The 15,934-nt window shown below is 39.8% G+C and overlaps 1 protein-coding gene across 1 annotated transcript; it reads left to right on the top strand.

Moving 5' to 3' along the window:
• Positions 1–3,348: 3,348 nt before the first annotated feature.
• On the top strand, positions 3,349–8,707 carry Nurf-38 (Inorganic pyrophosphatase Nurf-38). Its single transcript, XM_076115829.1, has 5 exons — positions 3,349–3,632; positions 6,151–6,755; positions 6,827–6,888; positions 6,964–7,073; positions 8,452–8,707. The coding sequence occupies exons 1-5, from the start codon at positions 3,395–3,397 to the stop codon at positions 8,484–8,486; spliced, it is 1,050 nt and encodes a 349-aa protein (XP_075971944.1). The 5' UTR covers positions 3,349–3,394; the 3' UTR covers positions 8,487–8,707.
• Positions 8,708–15,934: the final 7,227 nt, after the last annotated feature.

Genomic DNA, 15,934 nt, shown 5'->3' with positions numbered 1-15,934 from the left:
TCCCACTATCTTCGTTTTTGTTTTTGATATTAAAGTATTCCATTAAAGTCCCACGAGTATGGGGGAAATAAACCGTCCACCCAGGCAGAGCCCCCTGTACCTGGGTAACCCTATTACACGGTGAGGTCGGGCAGGTATCACCGGATCTTACAAGCTAAATTTTTTTATTGAGGTTAAGTCCTCTTGGCCCAGCCAATTAAGGCAAGGCCCTCGGTCCCAGCAGTGGCCGCGAGACGTGACCACGACACCTCCGCTGGGATAACGAGTTTGAGGGCGGTGACCGAAGCCTGCCCTCCCGGAGACGATACCGAAACCGGGAGAGCCCGCCCTCCCACGACGGATCACCCGTCCCACTCCTGTGCCCTCTGCAAGCAGAGGGACACGCATAGTAATTTTTTATAGAGGTTTTCTTCCTCGCGACCGCTGTCTCCCCGACCTCCGACAAGCAGCCCCCGATCCTGACCCAAAAGTTGAGCCAGGCTTGCGGTTTGGGTCCGCCGAGAACAGTACTCAGCGGACACCCCCACCCCGGGCAGGACATGAAAGTCCGCCCCCCCATGGTTTTTTATAGAGGTTTTCCTTCCTCTCTCGTGCAGTGGCGCTCGCGCACCACCACACGGTGTGAAGGGACCTGGTTCTGAGCCTGAAGGCCTCAGAACGAAACGGTCCCTTCGGGTCTGTCTTGGCTTCGCTAATGCTACTGAGCCCCCTCACCACGACAAGGTGCAGACCCACGAGGGGGAACCTAACCTAACCTAACCTAACCTAACCTAACCTAACCTAACCTAACCTAACCTAACCTAACCTAACCTAACCTAACCATCCTTTACACAGGTCGCTTGTCACACCTACTTGGCGTCAGAATCACACTTCCTTCCACCATGAAACCGATTCATCAAATTTATGCTTATGCACATCATTTATGAATAAATTAAATTATTAGTCATCAAGTATTTATAACTACCAATGAATGATTTGATCCAGTCACTCACTTATTCATTAATTAATTGAGCTGTTCATATATCGCCATTTTTTTTTTTTCATTCATACATTTCATTCATTCATTTCTTTCATTCATTCATTTCATTCATTCATTTCATTCATTCATTTCATTCCTTCATTTCATTCATTCATTTCAATCATTTCATTCATTTCATTCATTTCATTCATTTCATTCATTTCATTCATTTCATTCATTTCATTCATTTCATTCATTTCATTCATTTCATTCATTTCATTCATTTCATTCATTTCATTCATTTCATTCATTTCATTCATTTCATTCATTTCATTCATTTCATTCATTTCATTCATTTCATTCATTTCATTCATTTCATTCATTTCATTCATTTCATTCATTTCATTCATTTCATTCATTTCATTCATTTCATTCATTTCATTCATTTCATTCATTTCATTCATTTCATTCATTTCATTCATTTCATTCATTTCATTCATTTCATTCATTTCATTCATTTCATTCATTTCATTCATTTCATTCATTTCATTCATTTCATTCATTTCATTCATTTCATTCATTTCATTCATTTCATTCATTTCATTCATTTCATTCATTTCATTCATTTCATTCATTTCATTCATTTCATTCATTTCATTCATTTCATTCATTTCATTCATTTCATTCATTTCATTCATTTCATTCATTTCATTCATTTCATTCATTTCATTCATTTCATTCATTTTATTTATTCATTCATTCATTCATTTCGTTCATTCGTTTCATTCATTCATTTCATTCATTTCATTCATTTCATTCATTTCATTCATTTCATTCATTTTATTTATTCATTCATTCATTCATTTCGTTCATTCGTTTCATTCATTCGTTTCATTCATTTATTTCATTCATTCATTTCATTTATTCATTCATTCATCAAAAAACAAAAAAAAAAAAAAAAAATGAACTCAGCACCGTAAACCAAACAAGCGAAAGCACCCACATTGGTTACGAATAAACGTCATATAAATATAATGAAGTGTGTATGTTTTTGTATAATAATCATTGACATGTTTATTTTTTCATAAATAAATCTAGAATCTAATTATTTTTTCCACAAAAAATAAGAAAAACAATTATAAATGATCACGCTACTGATCAATTTCATAATAACATAACATATAACATTTTAAGTGAGGAGCAGTGACAGCCGAGTGGTATAAGTTGACACCTCCCACGCAAGTGGTCGCAGGTACGAACCCGAGGCAACACACCAATGTCTTTTCGAAGTTATGTGTGCATTAGAAATAATTATCACAATATGCTCCAACGGTGAAGGAAAACATCGTGAGGAAACCTTGCATGCCTAAAAATTTGTTTAAAACATTTATTGAGGGCATGCAAAGTCCCCAACCCGCACTTGGCCAGCGTGGTGGACTCAAGGCTTAATCCCTCCCTCATTACGGGAAGAGACCCTTGCCCAGCAGTGGGACATTAATGGGTTAAATTTATTTATTTATAACATTGTAGCAAGATTACGAGAAAGAGAAATTTATGCGTGTGCGTATGTTCGGTAGGCTGGTGGTCTAGGAACGTTGACTCGAAGATCTACCGAATATGGAATGATTTTGATACGGAAGACGAGGTGTCTTGCGTAACCAGTGTAACTTACCTAATGCTTACATTTCTGCGAAAACCCTTTGATATCCCTAAGACAAAAATAGCAGTCAATCACAAGATCCTCTTATTCACAAAAATATATGAAGTTATGTAATGCTTATAAAGAGTTTTGATTGGCGAAATGAAAAAGAGAAATCATATTATAGTAGTTTTTTAACTAAAATAGGTCTATAGTGTATTTATGAATAACTCTGTTCTGTCCAAATTATAGGTTGACCAAAAGGCATCTTTGTTGGTTTCCCAAAGCACCAGTTCGCAGATTTTTTGTGGCATGAGTAGGAACACATAATAATATGTGGAGACCAACTAAATAACAACTAAATGTACACCTACGCGTATCAATCAGCTGGTAAATATAGCTGGTGTTGCCAGGACCATGAATCTATGGGAAATACGGGTTAAAATTGACAACCACGTTTACTAGGCAGCAAAAATAACAGTGTATTCTTTTCCAATCTACGAGTTCCGACTTATTATATTATTATGATAGTGTTTTTGTTGGTCATAGATACACATATTATATTATTATTAAGTGGCGTAACTACAGTCTTATTTATCTGACAGCAATATTTCAATGACAAATAGATTATGATCTTTTCTTAGTTTACTTGAGGATTCTTTACACACATTTTATTCATGGTTGCTATCTATAAAACAACAAGATAATGTTATTATCAGTGAACTGAGCACTGTTAATGGCAATGTCGGAGTGAGCAACACTCGAATAAACGTCAAATTCCGCGCAGCGACGTAAGAATGTCATTAACACGTTGCATTAGGGCTGTTACGGTTCCGGTTTGTTTATCGACAGTAAGACAGTCGTGTGTGAGAGGTGTGACGGCCAGCACGCCCAGCACTGTCAGTAGGAGTCGTGCGCGGAACTGCCCCGGTCGCGTGTTCAGTACTGCAGCTAACCTGTCTCACAAAACCACCAAGATGTACATCGCCGAGGAGAGAGGATCACCGTACGCTTCCGACTACCGGGTGTACTTCAGTAAGTAGCCGACGACACGAGCCGGTCTTCGTCTCTTACACAATCCGCTCCACACCTATCGCTAACCTTTGAACTATTTCATTAACGTCACCAGCTTGTAGTTTTACTAGAACGACGAATTCCACAAATGTGTAAAAATAGGCATAACCTCTTCACCCAATGACCTTGAACTATGATAATAGTGTGTCGAGAATCAATAATATCCTAGAACAAGTCAATCAACGTGAATGTACAAGCTGTCTGTCGTGGCTAGCTATTTGAAAGTGTTATCAAGTACATCAAGCAGTGCAGAACCTTGACAACTGTGATAACATTCAGCCTTTCACCCAATACATATTACACAATAAATGCTTATTAATTCTGATTTAAATGTAGTAATTTCCAGAATCTCAAGATGTGAGACTAAATATTCTGTGATATTTAAAATTCAGACGTCTGCCTTCATAGATCTTTTAAATATGTAAACATTATTTTAGGTTAAGAGAGGACTTAATATACCAAAATTTGATTCTAACTGTTTTCTTAATTGTAAAGATTAAAATGTAGGTAGTTAGTATTGAGTGAACACTGCTATAGTTAGTAGAACTAAGTAAGACTGAGTGATGTAGCATGTGAGTAAAGCATCACACTAAAATTAAATTTATATTATAAATAAAAATTAACAAAAAATGTTGCTTGTACTTGTTGTAGTAATGTTATTGGTTCACTTGGGTACTTAATGTGTGAGTGGTGTTCAAATACAAGTTCATTGTTTTTTATACAATGATGAGTATTTATTGTGGGAAAAGTAATTGTGGCTATGAGTTAAACACCATCACCCGCAGCACGGTCACCTGGTGTATTGTACTAACTCAAAAATTAACATGTTTTATTTTGAAGACCGTTGCTATCATTTACAGAACTTTTGATAGAAATGTTTAGGTACAAGATATTATTATGTTCAATAGATTTTTATTGGATTAAGTAATTGTTTTATGATTGTGTAATAGGTGTCAAAAGCTGGTCATATTCACATATTCACTGTTGTATTTGTTTTACTGTCATGTGTGACGCATGAACGGTCCATGTGTTCATAATGAGTGCATCACAATTTAACATGTGTATGTATTGCTGCACAAACATCTCTATGCAATTATTGGACTTAGTGTTAACATTTTAAACCACTGTTGAATATTGGGTAGTTGATGAGTATTCAGTATGGATATGTTTATGACGTGACACGGTCATATCAATTATATAACAATAAGTTTGAGATAACAAATAAGATTATTATCACTGATAGTGCTGATAGTGATATGAGGTTGAACTTTATCTGTAGCCGGTGATCTCACTGAACAACTGAGTGAAGTAGATAACAATTAATTCATTATGAATAATGCTTACTCAGCTGTTTTACTTCGATGTAACATCTGATCAGGGTTGCACTCACCCTGCACTTGTTGACACATGACACTAGTGAGATGTCCCAAGTGCAATAATATTATGATGCAAACCTTTACCAATGCCCTGATAGATAGTTGTACACTGCATAGTACCAATAATAATCATGACGATTATGAGTAGGTATAGTAATCAAATTGTTATATAAGTTTACATACTATCTGTGGGGGGACTTAAGGAAAAGTGTGGATATGATAATGATAATCTCAATAAGTTAACATGATAAGGAATATTTGTTTTAATTGAAGTAATATTCAACATGACGTGTGTTGTTATTAGGAAGTAGTCACATTATCAATCCTTTCCTTCTGTTCTACTACTTGTTTTGTTTGCTTTAACATACATATACAGTATGGTCACCCATACACTTATATTGCTTACATTGTCATCAGGCTACTTCCTGATACAAGATATCCTGACATTCTACGTATTTTTCTAATGTATAAAGATGTAGATTACTGTGTACCAACATTGGTTAGATTACAAATAAGAAACTAATTGAAACTTTAACTGCCTCTGTTATCTTAGCAGTAGTTTAAGTGACCACCAAGTACATGGTGACTCAAGCAAATTAGCTTTTTAGGGTTCCGTACCCAAAGGTAACGGGACCCTATTTCTAAGCCTCCGCTATCTGCTTGTCTATCTCCAGGCTGTATCTGTAACTGTGATAGCTACTAAGCTCAAATTTTCAACAATTATGTTTTTCCGAGTGCTGTAACAACAAATACTAAAAGTAAAAAAAATATATAAGGGGATCCCAATGCAATATACCTACGTGTTATTTTTCCTATTTTTTTGGTACGGAACACTTTGTGCGCCAGTCCGACTCGCACTTGGCCGGTTTTCATTATTACGTCATGTAATATGACATATGCCTGGCTTACGACAATAGACTCTACCCTGTTATTACACGCGCCACTCGACTTTGTATTTGATTCAATACATATAGCAACAGAAAGAAAAATGAGATCTTAGAGAAATATTCAAACACAGAGGGTAGAGCGTAAGAGCGCAGGTACATATTGTTACGTATATGATGTATGTATGTATGTAGGTAATAGCGTGTGTCGGTTGACAGAGGACGAGAGCGGGCCGATCTCGGCGATGCACGACATCCCGCTGTGGGCGGACAAGGCGCGGCGGCTCGTCAACATGGTGGTGGAGGTGCCGCGCTGGTCCAACGCGAAGATGGAGATCAGCCTGGGCGAGCCGCTCAACCCCATCAAGCAGGACGTGAAGAAGGGCGCGCTGCGCTTCGTGAGCAACGTGTTCCCGCACCGCGGCTACATCTGGAACTACGGCGCGCTGCCGCAGACGTGGGAGAACCCGCACCACGTGGACCCCGGCACCGAGGCGCGCGGCGACAACGACCCCATCGACGTCATCGAGATCGGGCAGCGCGTGGCGGCGCGCGGCGACGTCTACCCCGTCAAGGTGCTGGGCACGCTCGCGCTCATCGACGAGGGCGAGACCGACTGGAAGCTCATCGCCGTCAGCGCCGCCGACCCCGACGCCGACAAGCTCAACGACGTGGCCGACGTCGAGGCGCTGTACCCCGGCCTGCTGCGCGCCACCGTCGAGTGGTTCCGCCTCTACAAGGTGCCCGACGGCAAGCCCGAGAACGTGTTCGCCTTCGACGGCGAGGCCAAGGACGCCAAGTTCGCCTACAACGTGATCGACGAGGTGAGACCCGGCGACGGCTAGGGACGCCTTCGACTCGTACGAGGAGACATTAACGCGGCCTTCGCTTGCAGGTTCATGAATTCTGGCGCGCGCTGGTGGCGGGCGAGGTGCCGGACTCCAACGACATCAACAAGTGAGTATGGCGGAGTGCGGGTCGCGCGTGGCTACAGCACAGTGACGACTGACGGGTGTGTGTGTGTGTGCGCAGGATGAACGTGACGGTGGAGGGCAGCGCGAGCCGCGTGGAGCGCGCCGAGGCCGCCGCCGTGCTGGCGCGCGCGCCGCCCCTCGGCCTGCCGCAACCCATCCCGCCGCAAGGTACTACGCTATAAGCATCATAGGACTATGTTCCACTTTCATTCTCATTGAGTAGTTATAATATGAACGTGTGGTATTTGGAAATGTGTATTTAGATTTTAAGTTGAGTATGAACTTGGGGTCTATAGGTGTTGCGCCCGCAGCTAACTGAGCAGCTAACTTTTGGACTACGAGTACACCGACCCTCGAGAAACAAACGATTAGGCGAAAGCTTGAGCCCGCGTTTTCAGCCAACTTCAATTCGTTCATCATTAAGACATTCTCATGCGAGTGGTCCGAGAATAGCTTTACGAAATACGTATTGTGTTTTGGAATTAAATACAATTAAGTTAGTTAATTAGATTTATCGCATTATCTTGGACTCCTGTAGATCGTTTGCAATGTGCGGCAAGAGTTTCAGCAGACTGAGCACGTGCGCTGATAATGACAACGTGCCACTCGATATTTATTTAAATCACAATCATAGTTAATGAATCCATCTATTTTATAGTTATTGCTTTTCTTTTAATTTTAATATGCATGTGTCTTTTATGCCTATGTATATTTTTTATGATTCATTGTAGTGCATTGTGTACCACTACCCTCCTACTTATGAAAGTATTTACTTACCTTACCTTACTTATACAATATCTATACTAATATTATAAAGCTGAAGAGTTTGTTTGTTTGTTTGTTTGTTTGAACGCGCTAATCTCGGGAACTACTGGTCCGATTTGAAAAATTCTTTCAGTGTTAGATAGCCCATTTATCGAGGAAGGCTATAGGCTATATATCATCACGCTATGACTAATAGGAGCAGAGTACCAGTGAAAAATGTTATAAAAACGGGGAAAATTTTAATTCTCTTATGTGACGCAAGCGAAGTTGCGCGTGTCAGCTAGTCTATAATAAAACGTAAACTATAAGATAATAGCGTCCAGAAATGGAGAGTTCTAGTTAAAGCTATTATAGTCGTTAGAAAATGTATACAAAGCTAATGCCTAAGATAATAAGTAGCAAAATTCAACTCGGAGACACGACGTCGTGTTATGTTCTGTTACCTTTGTCACGTTGTGTTCCACCGGGTAGCGTCGTTGATAGACAAGCACGGCCACGACCTGGCGCTACGTAATGCTATATCATTATGAGCTATGAGATCAGAATACGCGCAAACACTGGGAGCGGTTAGGCGATTAACATCTATATATAAGTATAATAGGTGTGAAAACTTTCACGTGTGCATACTAGAGGTACTTACTTACATCATTCGCTGCTTACCATTGTGAGAGTTCTGGTGGTGATTAGCGGGTGGTGGTGAGTGCGTCGAGAGAGGACACTATACTCCAAGCGTGGCGTGCGGGCCTGCAGGGTGTGATGACAAAGATTGTTGTTGTTGCAGTGGACAAGTCTTTCTTCATCCAGTCGGCGTTGTGAGCGGCGGCGAGCGCGGCGAGAGCGGGAGGGCGATGACGTCACGTGATGGTTGTGTACTGCAGCACTTGCACCTGTTAGTTCACCTCGCACTGGCGCACTAGCACGTCGAACATGTCGAGCACGCACTGATACAGCGCCGTGTTGTCCATACACATAAGTATTTAATTATATATTGTATAAGTGTATATTTATAAATCTCCATTAAATTTAGTAAGTCCAAATTGCATTTATGTATTCATTCCTTGAATGCTGGTGAAAAAGCCAAGATCAGCCTTATAATAGATTCGTCGTGTCTGTGGTGAGGTCGGTAAGTAGTAAGTGTGTCTGTAAGGTGCAGGCTAACTCGAGTTAAATTGAGAAGGCGGTAGGGCCGGTACTACGTGTACACTAGTGTACAGTGCTCCGAACTGTGTACCGAGGGGTGCACTAATAGCGGCTACGTAGCTTGTAGTGCGAGACTTTGAGCCGTGTGACCTGAATAGCGTGTCAAGTGTTGGTCGAGTGCGGGCTGTGTGCACTGCGCGCACTGTGCGGGGCTGTGGCGTGTTTGTACTCTCTGTGTGAGAGCGGCAGTGTGAGGCTGTGAGCGCGTCACCTTCACTGCACAAGTATAGAGATACGTAGAGTGCATCCTGCAACATTTTGTACTGCTACTGTACAGCAGGTGCTATCAGTGTCTACTGTTAGGCGGTCTACACACCAAAGCCGCTGACCCGGCGGCACGGATCGCCGGCCTTATTTTGTACAATCATGCCGCCGGCTTGCGCCCGCGCGGGCAAGCCGGCGGGGCAGCATGCCGATGCCGACGGCATCCCTCTCCACTCACTCAGTCAGTTGCCCGCCGGCTTTCATAGAGCAGTGACGTATCACTTATTCATTCTCTATTCAGGAGAGTCTTAAAAGAAATGGGTTTGTATAGAACCAAGTCGTCTTCCTTTAAATCACTTAATCTTCGACAAGTACTGTATTTATTGCGACTCATTAAACTTGGCCTAACCCAACACTTTCGTGTGTTGAGGGATCCACCGATAATAACTCCACAAACTGCTATTATTAAATCACTGTTATCGTCCTCCTCCATGTCAATCTGAAAATACTACTTCTGAATTATTCGTACACACGTGTATGTACACACGTCCAATCTCTACGACTATTTGGGGAGATTCAAAAAAATGGTACACTACTTGAATTTCTTATTCAAAATTTTAATGATGCTCTAGGATATTATTTTGGATTAAATTAAAAAAATCATAGTATCTAGTTTATAAAAAACATAGTTTTTTTTCATGTTTATTAAGATTAAAGGAGAAAAATGCTAAAAATTGGGGATAGGCAAGTAGGAAGTGTCCGTTTTGATACTAAACTTAAAATTGAATATAAATTAAACAACACCGAATTCCAGCAATTTAATATTTTTTTCTGGATAGCAAAAATATATTTTAATTACTGGCGAATTATCAAGGCGAAAATAATGATATTATAATTAAATGCAATCAATTTTATCTCGGTTTTGTTACCATGGGTTCCAAATCGACAATTATTTTTTATGCTATTACCATGAAATGCTCCAGATCCCATCAGAAACTTGTTAAAAAAACGTTAAATATCATTAACTTTGGATCCAGAGCCCATATTTTTTCATAGGTTGAAGAGTTTTCCGTAAAATCGATAAAAATCTTAAAAATATTTGAGGGACAGTAACAAAACCGAAAGTAACAAAATCGTAAGGTTTAGTTTATATGGACCTATGGCATAATATTAAAGCACAACTAATTGTATGTTTCTACGAATTAAACATACAGGCATTATTTACTTCTTATTACTTACAAATTATTCAACATAATATGTTTTATATCACAATTATTTATTTTATATTTATTTTTTTATCACAGATTGCTCCAGAAGTTGCAAAATAGTTTAGCTGTAAATAAAAAAAATATTTTATTAATTAAAAATATTTAAATATATACATATCTCAAATAAATAATGATTAATCAATTATAAACATACAAATAATTCTAATCTCTAATGTAATTTTAACGTATTATTTGTAGTTAACAAGTAAAATATCAATATCGAAACACCAGCATGTAAGACTAGCTTTTTGACGTCGGTTTTGTTACTTTTGCGGTCCGACTATATGTTACCTTACGTATAGTAACAATACCGAAGTAACATAATCAGCCCGTCGCACTTTCAAAAAAATAAATTAGTAATTCTATTTATCTTATGGTTAAATTATCAGCACCAAATTGTTTATTAAAACTAGTTCTTTTACATGAATGCAAACATATAAAACATGTATGGTACAGTTACAAATGAATTAGTTACAAACCTGACAGTAAATTTTGGTTCACTGCGGCTGCGCACACTACTCACTTCCACTGGAGACAAATAACACCGAAATTCTAGTTTTAAAAATTGCCGATCCTTTGCACATGAGTTAAAATATTAGAAAAATAAAACGAAGTACGTTTTAGTAAGGAATTTCCGCAAGAAATCGTGGTAACAAACCCGACATGTCCGGAAAGATCGAATTTCGGGGACAACAATAAATATTTTTTTATTCAATAAATATAACATGTTATTACAATTGTACTTCATTGGAATGAAAAAAAAGTTAATTTTAACCGAATTCACCAAAATATTTTGAGGTATTCGAGGAAATTTTACTTCAAAATTTAATTTTTAAGTTGCAGAATGCACTGGGGACAGGTCGAAATTGAGGGGTCTGGTGTGATAAAACCTAGTGTAAAAAACTCAGTTTTTACTTTATTCAAATAATTGAAACATAGAAAAGAAGTATAAAAAATGCATTTTCCGTTAAAAATAAAATAAAAATTCATCATATTATACAACGTCGAGAAAAAATTTAGCAAGTCGAGGGACATGCCTAAATTATCGATGTGCCATTTTTTTGAAATTCCCCATTTGGCAATTACTAGAACACCACATGCCGCGGCTGTCGTGCCGCCGGCAAAGTCGTTCGGCTTGGACATTCTGAAGCCGCCGGGTTAGCCCGCCGGCACTAAGCCGCCGGGCTGTGCCGCCGGGTCAGCGGCTTTGGTGTGTAGACCGCTTTAGGCGTTCTTCACGAAGGTGGTGCCAATTAGTTTAGTTAAATGATAAGGCCTTGCTCCGTTATTAAACTTATGGTCCATACGAAATTTTTGGATTGCCGGCGTACGTGTACACTTTTTACGTCGGCGGGTGATTTTATTACATATTATAGAATGTGCTGACTGATGACGTAATATTAAAATATAATTGACTTAATAATAAGGCCATCGCATCGGCGGGACTGCGGGCGGCGACTACGTACTCATAACTAGTGGCCATATCAGACTGACTGAGTGTGAGCCGGCGCGGCGCCATCGTGCGACCTCACTCCATACACACATATGACACATACTAGAGCTACATCATATAACAAAAACAAAGCTATCACCTGGACTCCTGAGGTGCGGTTGCGACGTCTTTATCGTTTGTAAATATTTACTATGTAGGTAAATTTATCATGAGTATGTTAATATAGTAAAGAAGCAATAGTTCGACATCAATATCACCACCCTGTTAATGTTGGAGCGTTGTGAGTGAGAGGTGTTGCAGGTGGTAGTAGTGTGGACTACGTGTAGTCAGTAGCGAGTGGTGGTGTGTGGTGGCCGCTCTAGTGCCCGCTTGTGTCGGAGGAGTAGTGAGTGCGTGGTGACTGTGTTGTGTTGCGGAGGCGAGTGTCGAGAGCGGCGCGAGTGCCGAGTGTCGACTATGTCGAGAGTCGAGAGCGGCGACGCGATCGATTGCGGGTCGCGGCACTCGCGCCCCGCCGGCGCCACACACACACACACCACACTCACAGCACACCGCACACACACACACCACAACGCTTCACATCCAGCTTTGAAGTTCGCTAAACCGCGGGCAGGTCTCTCGTTGTGGCTCACTGCGGTGCTAGTTGTTTGCGACGTTCTCACCGTACCGCCGATACTTGATCGTTAGTGGTCTGCATAATCAACGAACAAATTTATATTATTTTGACCTCGCTCGAGTCCACGGTCTTATTTTGGAAGAATGCTAAACACGACATAGTAGTACTAGTGGTAGTAGTCATGTTACGGCTGATATTCCTCAATCCAATTTGCTGCTTTATATTTTGAAAATGTTTTTTTTCTTATACCCTACCTACACTACGATCAGGACGATACTCACAATGTGGAGTTCAAGGTGTCACAGTGCGGAGCTGAGCGCACCACATCACCGCCCAGAAGTGTGTGTGCCTACTGTGTTCCGTCGTGTGACTGTCTTATATAGGGTTATCAGATCCTAGCAGATCAATCCGGGACATTTCTGGGGCCACGAACGAAATCACAATTTTGATCTCCGGTCCGAGATTACATTAAATAGGAATGACAATAAGAACCTCATAGCGTCGTAGCTTAGTAAAAACAAGCATTTTTCATTCCGAGACTGCAGAATAAAATTACGGGACACGGGACAATCCCGGAAATCCCGGCCATCTGAAGCTGAAGCCCTACTCTTACTAGATTTGGCATTAATTATAAAGTTATAGCATGATTATAATTCCAATCTTGGTCGGTGTTGTCCTGCTTTTTGGCGGCGTCCCTCTTTGTCCTGGGACCACTTGTCTAAAAACGACACCGCACATAATCTCAAAAACGGGAAATGTTTGTTCCCGCCGGGGACAGCGGGACATAATCGCCTGAAAGAAGGTCTATTTCACGCGAGGCGAAACGTATGGACACGTTATGTATGCTTAGGTAACCATGTGTCTTGTTGGCTGTTGGTGTCAGGTCAGCATGATCACAAAGTGAAACAATAGAAGGCTGTCTAGAACTAGGTAGTTCAGTGTTCTATACACGTAATTGTAAATCATGTTTAAATAGATAAAGAACGTATCTAGCTACAATCTGCAAGTCATCCTGTCACACTTAACACCTTGGTGCTAGATGGTACCTACGTCGTAAGCTTGCTGGCGCTGTGAGAGCGCGGGGGCTACTTCCACAACACAATATATTTTATAAAGCGACTAGCGAGTATTGCAAACTCATTGTTGATCTTACTTATTTGTTAGAGACGGCGTGTTTGTGTTATAGGGTAAAGCACCCAGTAGTCAGCCCCCAACCAGTAGTCAGCCTTTACAGGCTTTATATCCATGTAATTAGTGTAGAAAATAGTAAAGACCAATAAAATAATCATTAATCGAATCTGTATAATCTTATTGACTAATATGCACAATTACGATTCGATAGCATGGCAGGTTGACGTGTTACACTCATTCTTATGAACTGCCATCAAAGACATGGCCAAAAACGTCGCCATTACTATTTTTTTGTTAAGGATTCGTGTTTTAGTTTTTGGCATGTTTTTAAATAAATTTGATGCAATATGGAACGAATTGATATTTTATGCTAGTATTTAATAGTTTATCTTCGATAAAATCATGCATTGCAGGCGTTTTATTTGTCTTTTGTATTATAAATTAACGTGGCCGACTATTGGGTGTGCAAAATATGAGGTTGATCCAGTACTCAGCCATGAGTGGCTGACTACTGGTTTTTTTGCAATTCTCATATATGTGGTTGAAATTAACAGGGCGAATACTTCTCAACATAACTATTGCGTTGAGCTAAACTCTTCTAAGACAAAAATAGTATTTTACCAGTAGTCGGCCGTATATAAAGTCAGTGAATTTCATGAGGCCGACCATTGGACCTACATATCCCATAGTCGGCCGTCAGTTTTGCTAAATGAAATTGGGTCTTAAATCCTTTCATTAAGGTTCAAATTTGTGGACGGCTATGTTGGCACAAAACTTAGTTACTTGTTTTCGAATAGTATCGTATCAAAAAGACCAAAAGATCTGTATAAAGAGGAATAATTGTCATGTGCTATGGTGGCGATCAAAAACGTTATGAAAATCATGGAAACGAGTCGAGTACTTGGCATTTCACACATTATTATGACACTACAAGTCCGAAATCGTTTAATAGTCGCACAAATGCCCCGTACCATTAAGCTAGACTAAGTGCACTCCCAAAAACAAATGGCTGCCCTAAGAAACTGGTCACAATATGCTGGAATCAGCTTCCAGTTTCACCGGATGCAGCTGAATACCAGTGTTTTACATAGAGCAACTGCCTATATGACCTCCACAATCCAGTTACCTGGGCTATACCACGACTACCATAAGATTGGTTGTCAGATTTTCAAGCTTCTGACTAATGGCAACGATTGCCAGAGATCCTTGAATGCCCGCCGGGACCTACAATTTACCATGCCTTCCGAAACACGAAGGAATTTTGGGAAATGAGAAAAGAAAGGAATGATACCAGTTGCTTCTATCATCTACCTTCTATTTCCTAGCCTACCATTGACTTATGTATCAACACATCAAGAAAGCTAAAATAGTTTTATAGAAGAGAGCATCTTTTGTAGATTGGGGAGAGTTGAGAAACAGAAGGAATAAAGGAACAGAAAATAAACTTTTATCGCTGTGAACCGTGTGAAGAAAGATTGACTAGAAAACATTTAGAAATCAATTACCTAAGTGCTAATAACTATAAATTAAAATCTTGAAAACCCCCGATTTCACAATATATTTTTTTATTTCATACTTTTTATAGGTTGGTGGTTAGGTTAAGCCATTCTGACTTTCCCACCACCAACTTTCTCAGCATGCGAAGCCATTTGAGACCCCGTCCGAGTAAATTTGCAGACATTCGGTTAATCTCCCCACTTTAACCCACTACAACTTTTAAACGGCTCCACCGATTTTCATCAAACATGTCTAAAAACACTCGCACATATGTCACCTTTAATTTAAAAAAAACTAAATTGAAATCACTGCATCCTTTCGGGAGTTATGATGCCATAGACAGACAGACACACAGACAGACACGTCGAACGTTATAGCACCCCTCTTTTTGCGGCGGGGGTTAAAAATTAATGGATGTATAAATTGTACTGCATGGTATTATTGCAAATGTGCTTTATTTCCTGGAGAATTCTATAAAAATATATTTAAAATAGAACATTTGTATTGAGTAAGTAAGAGGCTGACTACTGGGTAAGACATGGCTGACTACTGGCGAAATGGGGCTGACTACTGGTAAAAAGTGCCATATTTTGTTTAATGTGGATTTTTTCCATAATAAACTTATGAATATGATATTTTGTTATTTTTTTCTTAAAGTTTAATAAATTACCTTTCATACAATGACTAATGATTTTACATCTAGTTGTAAATGTTAAAAATATGGCTAAATCAAATTGACATTTTCACTAAAAGGCTGACTACTGGGTGCTTTACCCTACCTACCTTTAATTTAGGTAATGTATGAACAAGTCAACTCAGTACGTATGTAACAGTTAAATACGGCCATTTCAAAATATATCTGCAGCCAAATTAAACAGTTATAATTATGAATGTC

Source organism: Anticarsia gemmatalis, chromosome 6 (assembly GCF_050436995.1).
Source record: "Anticarsia gemmatalis isolate Benzon Research Colony breed Stoneville strain chromosome 6, ilAntGemm2 primary, whole genome shotgun sequence".
Classification (NCBI taxonomy): Eukaryota; Metazoa; Arthropoda; class Insecta; order Lepidoptera; family Erebidae; genus Anticarsia; species Anticarsia gemmatalis.
The sequence above is the reverse complement of the archived record's forward strand: the minus strand, read 5'-3'. Positions and strand labels throughout refer to the sequence as shown.